The sequence below is a fragment of the Podarcis muralis genome, chromosome 12, assembly GCF_964188315.1.
Source record: "Podarcis muralis chromosome 12, rPodMur119.hap1.1, whole genome shotgun sequence".
NCBI classification, from domain to species: Eukaryota; Metazoa; Chordata; class Lepidosauria; order Squamata; family Lacertidae; genus Podarcis; species Podarcis muralis.
Window position 1 is genome coordinate 13,246,171 of NC_135666.1, and position 15,007 is coordinate 13,261,177.

Below are 15,007 nucleotides of genomic sequence, written 5' to 3' on the forward strand. Positions count from 1 at the left end.
AAATTCATCTAAATATTAGTGACTCCGTGCTCCAAATCTTCAGATGGCATCTCTGAAGGGGATTGGTTTTAGTCATTTCCCCTCCAGAGATGGGAATGCTTGTCATCCCAAAAAGCAATCTAGAATTTCACCTACTTTAAAATACTTCTTCCTCCACATACAGTAAGTCACCCTTGGGTATAAGAACCAGAGACTGGACCCTGCTTCCTTTTTGCATGCATCTAATTGGTGCAGAACTCAAGTCAAATGGAAAAAATTAAGCTTATGATGAAGCCCAAAGCCACTACGCATTTGGACATGGTAGTTTGCTGAGAACACGATGGCTGTGGAGTCTTACATTGAAGGGATCTGCGTGTTACATTTCTGCGTGCATCTTACCCTGTGGTGATTGAATTGAACTAAGGTCATTTACTCCAGAAAAGCCAAAGTCCAGTGGATGCTGAAGTAAGAGGATTAACATTTTGTGACAGATAGTTTTAATCATGTCATAGGTTATAGTCACTGATTCTTTGCATTTATACAATTTTTAATAAGAATTAACAGAGTATCCCTACTTTGGTGTCAGTGGCATTCTTCTAGCCTCTTTGCATGTTAAGTGAGATTAATAAATGAAAACATGTTGTAGAGACAGGGTGTAATTTATTGAAAGATTCGTGAAGTTTCAATGACATTGTTAAGGTATTTAATTAGTCTCTTTGACAAAAAGTATAGAGTGACCCTTTTAGGAAAGCTGATAAGTCATATAATAGCTGTTAGATCCTCTTTATGCCTTGCTTTATAAGATTAACTTTGTGCTAAGCAATTTATGCTAAGTTTTCTCTTTTATTGGTAGCCAAAGTTATCTGTGGTTCATGAATAGATTATAACAGATAACATCATGTAATTAACAAGAGATGCCGAAAAGTAAAAATACAATTTCTGTAAGAATTGTATGAGAGAGAATGTTAATTTCTTAACTAGGGGGGATATTTGAGAGGATAAAAAGGAAAGCAAAATAGTGTAATTCTTTGACAGGATTAGGGTAACCTTATCTCATGTTCTTTCAGAAAGTAGGATTGCCTGCGTATGTGGAAGTCATGCTCAATGAGCCATTCAGATCTCTATAACAAACTGTAGACAGAAGTTACCTAGTGTTGAGTAATCAATAACATTCTGGTTAAGCCTTTGATATGATGCATAATGGAAGTACATATGCAAAGAAGAATGGCTGAACAATGCTTGATGAATCATCTTTATAGGCATTGGTTAGCCATAACTTGCAACACCTAATTAGTGATAGGCAAAGGCTGGCATTATTAAATGTCACGCAAGGCTGCAGATTCTAGTCAGTTCTTAAGCAACAATAAACTCTTTGATTGACTGAAATGTTGTCCCTGATCAGTTGGGCAATACACAGGGATTATTAAGAATTCACGTTTATACAAAAACCACACTTCTTCTTTGTGCCTCTTCTGGGATGATGCCTGCTCTGATCACTACATGTATCAACTAAAATATGTGCTTCCCTTCCGCAATAAATTATTGATTCATTCATAAACAGATTTAATCTATTTAAAAAGCCTCAGCCAATCAACTAATAAGGTGACAGCCCTAATTTCACAACTTCAAGGTTTGAAAGCTATTATGTATGGACAGTTTGTGGCTATGAGATTAAGCTCTAGGTCTGATTTGTCTGGCTGACCCTCTGCCATAAACTCACTACATAGCCTTAGGCAATCTACCATATCTTGTTGTAGCCGACCCACTTACAGCATAGGGACAAACTAATCTACTTTGCAGGGCCGGTTTAAGGATGACTGAGACTGTATATGCTTTTACTTGGGACGTGGGTGGCGCTGTGGTCTAAACCCCTGAGCCTAGGGCTTGCCGATCGGAAGGTCGGAGGTTCGAATCCCCGCGACGGGGTGAGCTCCCATTGCTCAGTACCAGCTCCTGCCAACCTAGCAGTTCGAAAGCACGTCAAAGTGCAAGGAGGAAGTGCAAGCAGGAAGATAAACGGCATTTCCGTGTGCTGCTCTGGTTTCACCAGAAGCGGCTTAGTCATGCTGGCCACATGACCCAGAAAAACTGTGTGTGGACAAACGTCGGCTCCCTTGGCCAGTAAAGCGAGATGAGTGCCGCAACCCCAGAGTAATTCGCGACTGGACTTAACTGTCAGGGGTCCTTTACCTTTTTATGCTTTTATTTATTTCATTACATTTATATCCTGGCTATTTTCCATTATGGAACCCAAGGCAGTAAAGTGAGGCCTTTTAAATACTAATGTGTTGTAATCTATAATTGCTTTTACTATAAAATCTCAGATGCTTTGAAATGAGCCACTGTTTAAATGAGCATAAGGTGCTTGCAGCCTTCAAGCTCTAAAGTTTTCTAAGTGAATATCATGTAGCAAACACTGTTGAATGTAATGTTTTGAACTATTAGTCCAGAAAGCCAGACCTGTGGGATTGTGCAGCTGGACTGTGCTTTTGATGGGAGTGGGGTGGGGTAGCAGCAGTGCGGGGAGTACCTGGCTTTCTCCCTGGTTAAGATCACAACTATATGTATTCTGCAAAGCCATGACCCTCTTCAGTTTACTTGGTGGGTTTGGGAAAAAAACAAAAAGACACAAACAAACTGCAGCAAATGCCCAAAATGCATTATTCCAAAGCACATTCTTGCAGTGTTACGATTTAGGCCATATAAAAAATCAAGATCAATTTTATCCGCTTACAAATGAATGTTACTTTTAGCAGCTTGTGGCTCTTTGAAACTGCCTTTGTGAGGGCATGGAAAGGAGAAACTACTGTGCATATCAGAATTTATTATGTTTCCCGTATGCTTGTTTTCTTTGCGGTACATATGTTGCTGAGCACAAAAAATAGCATTCTGACTTCTAAATTTAACAGGAGTGTAAAACGTTAGCAGTTAAATATCTATCAAAGAACCTTGGTTCAGATTCTGAAAGAAGTATGCTATTTTGATATTATATTTGTCGGTGTCCTTAACTGTGACTGTAGAATTGTGCATGGTATATCCATGGACCCAAGGCTACTTAAATGTTTCACAGTCCACAGAATTGTACTGTACCTGTATTTCCCCCCTATTAATGCAACACATCTGTAGCTAATGTCTGCTGCAGAGTTCCTAGTGGTGTATACTGTGCTTCAGGTTTTCAGAAAGAGATAGGAGAAGATTTAATGGTACAAGTAAATAAATGATTAGTGCATGAGAGATGTATGTACGTGTGTAGGTAGTAAAAGCCTGTTTAGCTCCCCCCCCCCCCGCCCCGCCTCGCCGCCAAACCATAAAATGAAAAATTGTAGTTGGGTTAACAGGACTCATTTATGTACAATTGTATGCATACATTTATAAAGGGCAGCTAAGCACGGGAACAGAAGTATAGATTTCAGAGCAGGAGATGCCACCACCTTCAAGCTCTGTAATGGGAGCAGCATCCAGTTTAGAACGTGGCTCCTTGAGATGTAGCGGAACCAGAGTAAAGGCTGGCACACAAATTAAGCACTATAATTCTAATAGTCCAGTTCTCATCATATACAGAACAATTTCCCCCGCTAACTTTGAGCGTGTTGAAGTGGGATTTAATTGTACTGTATTCCTTGCAGCCCTTAAATTTGTCCAGGAATCTTTGTTGTTGTTTTTAAGCCTGTACGGTAATAGTAAGGAAACACACTGATTGTGGGTAATACTGATTTTTAGATGCTTACCTGAAAACACTGCTGAGTTGAGAATACTCTTGACTGTTTGATGTGCTGTAAGAAGAGATTGTGACAACATAATATTACTTCCCACTAATTTAGTTAATGGGTGTTTGTGTCATAAATGGTCCTTGTCTTTTTACTAGATGATATGGCATGTTCGTTCATAGAATCAAAAGGGGGAAAATCAATTACTGAGCTTAAATTTTAAATGGCTCCTTCCTTTGCTGATTGTGAAATAGCTGAATATCAGTCTGAAGCATTTATTTGAAACCAAGGGTGGCAAATCTATGTTAATTTTTCTGTATCCTGTCTGTAACGAATGCTTCAGATGCTTAAGTATTTAGGGTTATGTGCTTTGTGAAATGTTGATTCCCTGTTATTCTGGAAATATGATTTCTTTACTTCAGAAATGGGGGGGGGGGGGGGAGAGAATCAATTTATGACATCCAGAAAATTAAAGTAGCTTCATTTTGGTTGCTTAGGTTGTACTAAATAGATAGCAAAGAATAGCATGGTTTAAAGAGATAAATGTCAGGAGCATTTTCTAAAGTAGACATTCAGACTTTTGGATTAATGGGATAGAAGGTCAATAATTGCATGGATTTCACTAAGCTTGAAAAGAGATGGCATTCCTGTGGTGCTGCTGTGATTATTAAAACATTTTGAATTCATTGTAAAGATATTGTGCTTAGGTTCCATGTTCTCTGCCACAGTGAAAGATATGACTCAGTAGGGTTGCCAATTTATACAGATTACAGAAAGGTATTTTAATCTTTTCCTATAAAATAAATAAATATTCTCAATAGCTAGGCTATGTAAGAAGTTTTTATAGGGTTTCATGTAATATTTTGTACTGACTCTATTTTAGAGATGTTGTACATTGCTTTGAGCTCCCAGTTGAGAGGAAGGATGGTAAAGGAATAAAATTAATCTAATAAATGAGCTATAGAAGAAATGCTTCAGGATGATTTTAACCTTCATTTGTCTTCTGTGTGTCCCCTTGTATTATTCAGGGTCCTCCAGAGTTTCAGCAGAATCCCCCTGGACCTGTTCCTACCAACTTCAATCAAGCCCCAAGACTCTCCCTCCAGGATCAGTGGAGAGGACCACCACCGCCTCTGCCACCACCACCTCCACAGGATAGAGAGCCTTTCTTCATGGGAGGTAGTGTCCTGTCTAGCATCAGAAGCGGCAGCTTGTTGTCTTAACTACAGGCACCCCCCCACACACACATGGGGGTTACGTTCTGGGCCCCCGTGTGTAAAAGTGAAATTGGATAAAGTGGGGAGCACCCTCTAAGCACCCTTTAAACACCCTCTCTGCTGCTCTCTTCAATCCATATAGAAAATACTGTATTCCAAAAATATCCACAACTAGAATTGAAGCTCTGGCGCTGGCAGGAGGCTGGAAGACACACAGGAAAGCGGTGGCTACTGCTGCGCTGCTCCCCACATCAGCTGATAGGCGGGGAGGCTGAGCAGCATAAACAGATTCCCGCTGCTTATCCAATATCTTTGGGGCATCCTCTGCCTTCACTAATGCCCTCTTCAGGCTCCGGAAAGAGTGTCCTCAGAAACCATGAGGAATCTCCAGGTTCCCCTTGCCATTTCTGGATTTGATTTGAATTATTTAATTATTTCCCATTGTCAGACTTAAACGCGGTGACTTTCCCATCTGTCACTTCTAGGCCATTGTTGAAGCTGGCAAATCCTCCTATATCTGGAGCTTGGGATTTAGCAGTTAGGTACCACAATATCACTTATCCGATTCTCTCCTGTCAATTTTTAACATAGTCATGTTTACTGGCTTATACATTATTGTAACATATATGTAAGAAGAAAACTTCTAAGGTGTCAACTGTAAAAGTGGTGAAAATTTCCACAGGCGCAACTTGGATTTCTCTTCCATTGTACAACCCTTAATTGTGTTAGTTGTTGCTGATGGCTGCTTTCAGTTAAACAACAGGACTTCTAACCGAAACCGTCTTTCCCCTATTGATTTTCCATGAAGACAATAAATAGTTCTGCTTGCAGGACTTACCTGGATTCTGTGGGTTGATTGGGGTGAGAGCATTCCTCCTGTTTTGGAGAAGGGTTTTGAACTACAGGGACCTAGTGGTCCTCTCTAACCCAGGTATCTACTCCAGGTATCTAAGGCTCTTAGAGAGTGCTAAAAGAAGCAAAAGTATGTATCTCTCCCCGCCCCCTTTGTAACATCTGTGCAGTCTAGAATGTTTTGTGAGGAAAGGATCTTCGTTTAGTGGCAAATCACATGCTTTGAATGCGGAAGGTGGCACAGTTCCAACGAAAAGGAGCAGATAATGCTAAAGGAACCTCTTTATGTAATCCTGAGGAGCCATTGCCAGTCCGTGCAGACCATATTAGGTTAGATGGACCCAATAATCTAACCTGGCTTTCCCCAACCCGGGTGCCTTCCATATGTTTTGGGTTCAAGTTCCCACCATTCTGCTGTATGCTGTGCTGGCTGGGGCTGATAGGAGGTGTACTGTAAAACATCTGGAGGGCGCTAGATTGGGGAACACTGGTTTAAACTAATATTGCTGCTTCCTATGTGAGCGTTCTCTGAAGCAGGGGTGTGAGGACTAGGAAGGCTGTTCAGTTTGCTCCATGGATAGATTGGTTTTATGACTACGTTTTGTTTCTGACAGAGCCAAGATTTCCCAGCCACCACCTGTTTGAGCAGCGGAGCCCTCCTCCTCCTCTACCGCCCCCACTCCTCAACAGCGCCCACCCCATTCCCAACCAAAACCCGCACCCTTTCAGCCAGCCTGGACCAGGTTTTAACCAGCAGGGGCAGCAGCACATGTTCCCCAGAGAGAGGATGGTGAGGCCAAACATGCAGCCGCAGGGGCCTGTGGGAGTCCTTCATTTCAACCAGCCTGGAGCAGCAAATGCACGACCTTTCCTCCCTCCCAGGCAGTCGTTCATGCAGGTGCCAGGCCAGCCGTTTTTGACAACTCTCACACAGCCCAACATGCAGGTATGAAACGAAAGCAAGAGTTCCTAGGAATCTGCATTTAGAAATATTGTGACAGCTTCAACCTAAGTTCCCAAAAGTGCGATGCCCCCAAAGCTGCCCAAAAGTTGTTACTCTAGCACCCTTTTCACACCACTTTGATCAGCAGGGCAGAACCTAGACCTGCCGTCCCCTAACTGCTCCAAAAAGTATGGCAACTGTATTGATCAGTGCTTGGAAATTAATGTCCAGGGTTGGTTTGTTTTTTTGCAGTATCCTTTTGCCCTCTTTTAGAGACTTTTAAAGCATGTAACAAACACATTTAGTTGACCCCCTCCTCTCTCTTGATCTTTTTAGCTGTGGGCCTAAGAATAAAGTGAGTTTGTGCAGGTGCTTACTTTTTTCATCTTAGCTATTCCTTAAGAGCCTCAAACCGTTTGTTGCTTATGCAGGGAAGTGTGGAAACCTTTGAGAAGTTCTCCTGTGCGCAGAGTTGAATGTTTAATGTTTGAATTGATGGTACAAAATATAGATGAAATTTAAATGTGCCTTTTTATTGCTGTGCCAAGCATGAAAACATATTTATCCCCCTGTGCCCAGTGCTAATTGAATTACAAGGTTTAGTGGCAACTTTGTATTGGCATAGTGCTTCAAAGTGAAGATATTAAACTGCTTTGATTTTTGCAAGGCTGTTCACAGCTAATGAGATTAGAAAAGTTTGTAATGCAACATTTTGTTCAATATTCTATGGTTTCCTAAATTGATTTATTCCAGAAGAAATATGAAAATAATGTATTGTTTAAAAACAAGTTCCTGTACAGTGAATAGATTAAGCATGCATCTAGAAAACAGCCATATTAGCTCGCCACAAAGGTTAGAGCACCCTCTGCTGGTACTATTGTTTTTCATTTGAGGATACTAATAAATACACAATGGCTGGTATCGTGCATTCCTTTCACTTATCAAGCTTTCTTTAAAGTTTAACTATTGTTCTTTAGTAATTGTAGGAAATGTTCAGACTCCAGTTAGACTTCTTCATTATTATTTTTTTAAAAGGAACAGCTGAAACATAATGCTTATGTGCAGTACAGCACTTTAATTTAGCTTAACTGAACTTTAGACTTGAATTGGGTGATGGTGTGCTTATTAATAAAGGCCTTTTCTTTGCTGGTTATAGTAATTGTGATATACAGAGTGCTGGTTAAATCCTATTAGCTACTTAGAGCTTGAATGTTTAGGAGCAGGCCTTTTTTGAGTTTGCAGCTCATGTGTGCTTTCCTTTAAAATGTGCAGGGTCCCTTGCACCCTCCTTTGCAGCCACAGCATCAGCAGCATCAGCAGCCGCCGCAACAGCACCATCCACAGCCGCATCAACAGCATCCGCAGTCTCATCAGCAGCATCCGCAGTCACATCAGCAGCATCCACAAACAGCCCAGCAGCACCACCAGCAGCACCAACCACACCAGCAGCACCAGCCACACCAGCAGCAGCACCACCTCCTTGCAGTGCCCCCCCAGCCCCTGATTTCTGTTGCCCCATCCCAGTTTAGACCTCACATGCAGGCACAGCAGCAGCAGTCAAGCAGCAATCGGATGCAGTGTCAGCAGCGACAAGGCCTGGTAAAGGCCAGGCATGTAAGTGACATTTAAATACAGTACAGAAAACTCCCGTTTTGCGCATGTTCAAAGAACACACGACTGTGCATGTGCAGGCTGTTTTCAGACCCAGAAGGGGGCGGGGCGGGCTTATGTGCACTCCACTGACGCGTGTGATAACCTGGAATGCAAACCCCAGTTGTTGCCTGAAATAAAAAATAACAAAAACCCTAGTAGTTTTCTTAAAAAATGAGAAGGCTTGGGGAGTGTGTGTGTGTGTGTGTGTGTTTTGAGGGTGAATACAAACCTCTTGAAGAGCCACCTGCAGGTCTGTGGATTAGATACCTCTGTTGTATGGTGTGACATTATTAGTGTTGTTGCTTATCTCTTGCACAGCCTCTGTGATGCTCCCTCTGTGCCAAATTCGGCTGCCTTGGCATTATTATTATTATTATTATTATTATTATTATTAAATATATTCACCACCCTATACCCGGAGGTCTCAGGGTGGTTCACTGAACAAAATCAGAATATAAAACCACAAAATATATAATCAAAATAAAAACAACAACCCGTTAACCCCACCCCACCCCTTGCTTAGTATTACGATCAAAAAAAGCACTCTTATTTGGACAGTGTCTTGAGATTGTTATCTTGAGCTTGAGAGGCCGAGTAATCTTACTACTATTGGGCTGTGCAAAGCAGCACAGAGGAAAAGAGATTTCCATGGGCAGCTTTCTCAAGGCCATGTTAAGGGTTCTTTCTTTCTCCCCTTCCAAGGGAGCGCAATTTGAACATTCCAGTAGTGAGCAGGCAAATGATTCATTGCAGCCCTACCTGTGTTACTGAGTGATACTACTTTAGTACTAGCAGTGATAGGTAGAAAGCAGAAATAGCCCTACTGCCAATGCTTCAATGAAGTTAAGACACATGGGGGCAAAGTGAGAAAGACAAGGGACAAGGATTGGCTTCCAAACTGCAGTGATGATGTTGAGCAGGTTAACTGGCAGTAGAGAGTGCAGCAAAGAAGTGACGACAGTTCAGGAGAGGCTTTGCCATGTAGTTTGCCTGGAAGGTTTTGAAAGAAAAGAAGGCAAGGATGTGTAGGACTGGCTGTGTGTGTGTGTGTGTGTGTGTGTGTGTGTGTGCGCGCGCTTAGAAACATTATTTAAGGAAGGCTGTGTCTGGAGGTGAAGTTGGCCACATTTGTTCACTTCTAGTCACAAATCCTGCAGTTTTGTCAATCCATGGTTGACTTTTTCCTTTGCTGTGCTAAAGAATTTTCAAACCACTTAGCACTGCTTTGTCCCTCTGTTTGTGTTCACCTGTGTTTCTTGAGGCCCTCTGCAGGGTTGATACCTTCTCTGCCACAGAAAATTCTGTGCTGGGGAAAAAGAGTTCTGTTGCTTTGTGTGCTCTTCCTTTGGAAGATTCCATTCCTCAAAGCTTATCCAAGGCTGTTAGTACCATTAGCATGGCAAAGGGGACTATAGACTTGCATTTGCTATAGAAATGACTGCACAAAAAAAGGTGATTCAGAATCTCCATATGTTATCAGTTAAGCTACAGCAAAATCTGCATGCTTAAAAACCTCAATGCTATCAGGGGTTTTTTAATGTTGATTTTTTTTTCAGAACACACCAACACAAAACATGGTAAAGCGTCCAAATCAGCAACTCCAGTCACCTGCTCAAAGGAACAGTAACTTGCGGGAGTTGCCAATAGCACCTTTGCATGCAATCGAGGCTGCTAACAACCGAAGAACCTCAGCACCCGCTGCTCAAGTAAAACCCATTACCAGTACCATGCCTACTACAAGGCCTGTTGCTAGTGTGAAGAACCAACAGGGAAGGACTGAGACAAAGCCTAGAGCAGTTATTCCAGTGGCACAACCTAAAGTGGAGATCAAATCTGAGCCAGAGGTAAGGCCTCTCCTCTGTCTATCTATGTCATAGTTTTCTGCATTTATACTAGTTTCCAGGCAGGCACAGATGAGTAAACTGGAGAGATAGAAGAAACGTCTCTACCAGCACACACAGTCCACTTATATGTTGGTGATTCCCTCATCTGCTGAAAACATAAGGCACATCTGTTACTTACACTTACATCTGTTACAGCAAAAGTATCTTATTGTAAGCCCTGATCAGGAAATGGAGCTCACTGTCACCAGTCTTGAGAGTCAAGTGTGCACTTTGCTGGAATGAGAAGATGGAGCCTAAAGGAGAAGTCAATTCGGAATGGGGTATATGGGAAGCTCTTCCCCTCAGCCACCAGATGTGGTCCACAGGTCATGGGTCAACCATCCCCGATGTAATCCTGTCTATTGGCAAGATGCAGTGATAATATTAAATAATGAAATTCTGTTTTTGTGGAAACAAGAATCTGCAGTCATTTGCCTATTTTTATTTATCTCTTGAATACCATTGAGTGATTTTGGAGAACCAAGTTACTGTGAAAGTACTATTAAAAGTCCCTAGGTAGAATCCGCAATGAACTTGCTAGAAACTCAGTTGCATGTGACTCTAAGCCAAACCATAGCTTAGCACAGAGCAATTGTGCAGGCTCCCTGAGAGGAGATTGTGACTGCTTTGCTCATCTGCTGGTTTTGCTGTGCTGGACCAGACTAAGTCATGCTTTGGCTTAGCAGGTTATATGAACCTAGGCTCATGGTTTAGCTGTCCCAAACCAAGCACTGGCTATAACCCACAGGACAAATCTTGGTTACAATTCATAGTTTGTGTGGAGAGAGCTAAACCATGAACCTGGGTTCATTAGACATGTGGAGCTCAATACAGTAACAGTAAGAGGAGCAGAGGAGCCACAATCTCTGAGAGCCTGCACATTCAGCTGTTCATGCTAAGCCATTGTTTGACTTGGCATAATGCGCAAACTGAGCTTTTATGGCTTAAAATGAGACACAGTGTCTTATCCTCAGTCACTCTCCTGTAGTATAGGCATAATACTGAGCCTGCCTTGCGGGATTGTTGTAAAAATTACTAAGACAATGCTTTGAATATTCTAAAGAACTATATAGCTGCTAATTCCTGTTATTATCCCTTACAGATAGGCTCGAATGATGAATATCAATGGTTTGTCACTGTAAATGCTAACTACTGAATGCTGATGTTTTTTCTGATCGGTTGTTACAGAATCTAGAGTAACTGTACTCAGTGAAATAGATCACGTTAGGTTGAATTGGCCCGTAAAACTTAGACTAAAGTACTTTACCCTGCGAGATTGCATTTTGGATGGATGGCTGTTTTCAGTGTTCTCAGTTTTTTGTTTCAGATGGCCAAAGTCAGTGTGGTCCCGTGGGCAGAGAGTTAGATGTGGTTCCCTTGGGTTCAATGCCAACTCTGCCATGGAGTCATGTAGCATCTTAATCTGAGTTAGAAATATGGTAAATGGGAATGGGGACCTATTTGCTCACGTTGTTAGGGGAACTCAGATATTAAGATGAGCCTAGCAAATTCAAAATAGTATGCAATTGTAACCGATAGGTTCCAGTTTCTCCTGCCTACACTTTCAGCTGATGACTCTTTAAACACCTTACCTGCCAATTAAACATGAACATTGCGTAAGAGAATCTTTGTGAAAGCCATATGTGAGTGAAACTAGTTCAAGCAATGTTACGTTGATTCCATGGTGCAGGATCTTCCACTTTTTCGCTGCTTCCAAGTGCTGGTGATCTAAGCTGCTGTGTGCCGAATGAGGTTTCCTCAAGATGTATACTAAATAAAGCATATCCGGTTGGTGCTTTAGGGGGTTAAACTATTGTAGTGTTTAATAAGGAACAGTTCTTAGCCTATTATGTTATCCTTTAACGTTTGTCCTGTTGAAACTTGCAAACTCAGGAGCAACACTTGGAAGCAGCTTTTCTTTTGATGTTCCTGATTTCCCTGTAGCTTCCTGTAAGAATGTGTTTTCTGCCAGAATTTTAGGCCCCTTGGAAAGGTTATTTGATGCACAAAGGGTATAATACTTTCAGAAAAGCTTGAGGCTGGAATATTAAAGGCATTCCTGATATACCATTAATATTCCAACACTGCATTTGGCAACATTTTAATTCTGAAGAGAGTGCATGAGTTCAAGGTCAGAGAGATTGACTTGTGCTGTTCATTATAACCAATTATTGTGTGACAAATGAGTTTCAGATCAGGCTGAAAATTCTGTAAGAAAAATCAATAGTTCTAATCAGGGCCTTTCAGGTCATTTACCACCCTACCTTTTGTTAGTTTGTCAGAAAAGAGCAAGATAAAACCCATGTGACAGTGGGCTGCCTCTGCATTGTTACAGCTTCCATTTGAAACAATATTTTGAGATCTTGAATTATATTAATAGTTTAATTGGTTTCAGCAACTTCTAAATGAGTTCCGATTTAGAAGGCTTCAGTTTCAGCATTCTGATTTTTTTTCATTAAGTAAAGTCCAAACTAGAGTCGTGTATTTTTTTACTCTTTATAGGTTGCCTATTAATAAACTTGCATTGGTAGCTATGTCATTTAAAAGCATTAGCACCATATTTCAGTTGATTTAAGATGCTCCTGGGAATGGATGCCATCAATGCACTCTCTTTTTTTAAAAGCAAAACCAAATTTGACAAAGCTGGATAGGAGTTACTGTCCCTATAACTTGTTTCCTTTGATGTTCTGTAGTTTCCTGATGAAGATGAAGAAACCAGACTCTACCGTTTAAAGATAGAAGAACAGAAACGCCTAAGAGAAGAGATCTTGAAACAAAAGGAGCTCAGGCGGCAACTTCAGGCTGGAGCTAGAAAAAAAGAGTTGCTTGAAAGGCTCGCGCAGCAGCAGCAGTCTTCAACACAACAACAGGAGGAAGAAACTTCACAGTTGCCCACCAATGGAAACCCATTGCTTCCCCTTCCCGGTGCACAGCCTCGCCAAAATGTGAAATGCAGGCTGATGGTTAAAAAGCAAGACCCAGTAGCTCCAAACCCCCCTGCTTTTCAGCCTAAGCCCCCAAATATTCCGCAGGCTGGAGATAATGCACAGTTTCAAGGACAGCAAATAAAAACAGTGAAGCAGCTAAGACAGACTAGGACAGTGCCCGAAAATGAGCTCCAGCTGCCATACAAAGGGTTGCAAACAAAGCCTCCTGCAGCCCACTTGAACCCATCCCAGATTGCTCGTGTGGCATCAGTACAAGGCCAGCCTCAGGAACTGAAGCCTGGGGTGAAAAGAACTGTCATGCAGCGGGCAAACAGTGGTAGTGGAGATGGGCCCCATGTCGGCACCAAAGTCAGGGTGATTAAATTGTCAGGAGGGGTAAGTTACCAGGCTTGTCTGTCTTTTGTTTTCTTGTGTGTTTTGTGGTCCCTGTCTGTCCTGTTGGTGTCATTTGCAAAGGCCCAAAGAAAATGGAGATTGATAAGCACAGGCTTGGGGGGACGACAACCCACATTTCAAATCTTCCTGTTAATTTTGAACTGTCACAGCTGTGTATAGCTATTTTAAATCATTTCCCCCAATATCATACATGTACGTTTCCCCATATTGTAATCTTGAATGGTCTTGCTGAACTGATCGCCAAATGGATCAAGTGATCAGGGTAAGCACAAGTAGCATAAAGGAGGCAGACCGCATGCTGGTGACCAAATCAAAAACATTTGGTAACTAACCACAGCCAAAAAAGAGCAGTGGATGATGAACCGAATACTAACAATTTGTGGTTATGGCCAGAAGATCTTCCCTCCTTTGTTCCTTTAACAGAAGCCTTTGTATGAGCTGTTGCTCTCTACTTAATTGTGCTTAGGTCACTACCTGATTACTAGGTAACAGGATGCCAGGCCTTAGGAAAAGTGACAATAAATTGAGGAATAATTTCCATTTAGGAAAGTAGCAAATATGTAAAGTCCCCCTTTAGGCCAGGAAATTGTGTGTTATAAACTGCGGTTTATTGCAGCATTTTTCAGGAATAAACCGTAAGAGCTGTGTATACCTCTTCTAGAAAGAAAATAAGAAACTTTGTTGAAGGACTTTGAAATGTGAGAAATGAGGAAATGGATTTAAGTTGAAGGGAAGTTATGTGTATGTTTAACCATATTCTCTCCCCTCACCCTCCCTCCCTGTCTCCTAATGACAAGAATAGCAAAGTTTGTGTGCCTTGTTTTTCAAGTAGCAGAGAACTAGTTAACAATAAAATTGCATTCAGGCTTCTGACCTGACTCAGATTTTGTTGGTATTGCAATACACAGGATAGTAGCCAGGAAAGCTTTCACTTTGGAGTTCTCCACCCCTCCCCAAGTAGGTTGTACTGTCCTGTTTTGTGCGTCAGCAAACAACCTCAGCACAGGGTGCATATAAATGGTACTCCGATAGAAGTGGGCAGAAAGCACTTGATAAAGACCAAGTAGAACTGAGCTAAGGGTTTATTTTGTTTATGTGTGTATCACATGTATCACAGAAAAAATGAGACTCTGTAGTGCACTCCTTTTCATAGCAAACATGACTTCTCATCCACTCGCAGGCAGGATATGCCAAACAGCCTACTGGCCAAAACAAGTTATCTGCTCCTATTGCAGAAATATTCTTTGGGATATATTTGAGGCATTATTTAGTTCTGAGCCTTTAGTAAAGGTTCATCCAGTTTCGTGGAGTTGGACAGCATTGGAAATAACTTAAGGAGTGAGCTGAAATTAGTTTAGTTTGTTTCATGCAGTGGTGTTGTTTTTCTTCCAGAAAAATAATTAGCTCTATTTCCCACCTTTTTTAACCA

General features: G+C 41.6%; 1 protein-coding gene across 4 annotated transcripts in view; it reads left to right on the forward strand.

Annotated features, from left to right (window-relative positions):
- The window catches only part of RBM33 (RNA binding motif protein 33), a 94,030-nt gene that overhangs the window by 38,331 nt on the left and 40,692 nt on the right, over window positions 1–15,007 (forward strand). For all 4 annotated transcript variants that reach the window (XM_028750621.2, XM_077936750.1, XM_028750623.2 and 1 more), the window contains exons 11-15: window positions 4,715–4,865; window positions 6,370–6,701; window positions 7,971–8,312; window positions 9,908–10,195; window positions 12,928–13,557. In XM_028750621.2, coding sequence (XP_028606454.2) covers window positions 4,715–4,865; window positions 6,370–6,701; window positions 7,971–8,312; window positions 9,908–10,195; window positions 12,928–13,557 — 1,743 coding nt within the window. The remainder of the gene's footprint in view (window positions 1–4,714; window positions 4,866–6,369; window positions 6,702–7,970; window positions 8,313–9,907; window positions 10,196–12,927; window positions 13,558–15,007) is intronic.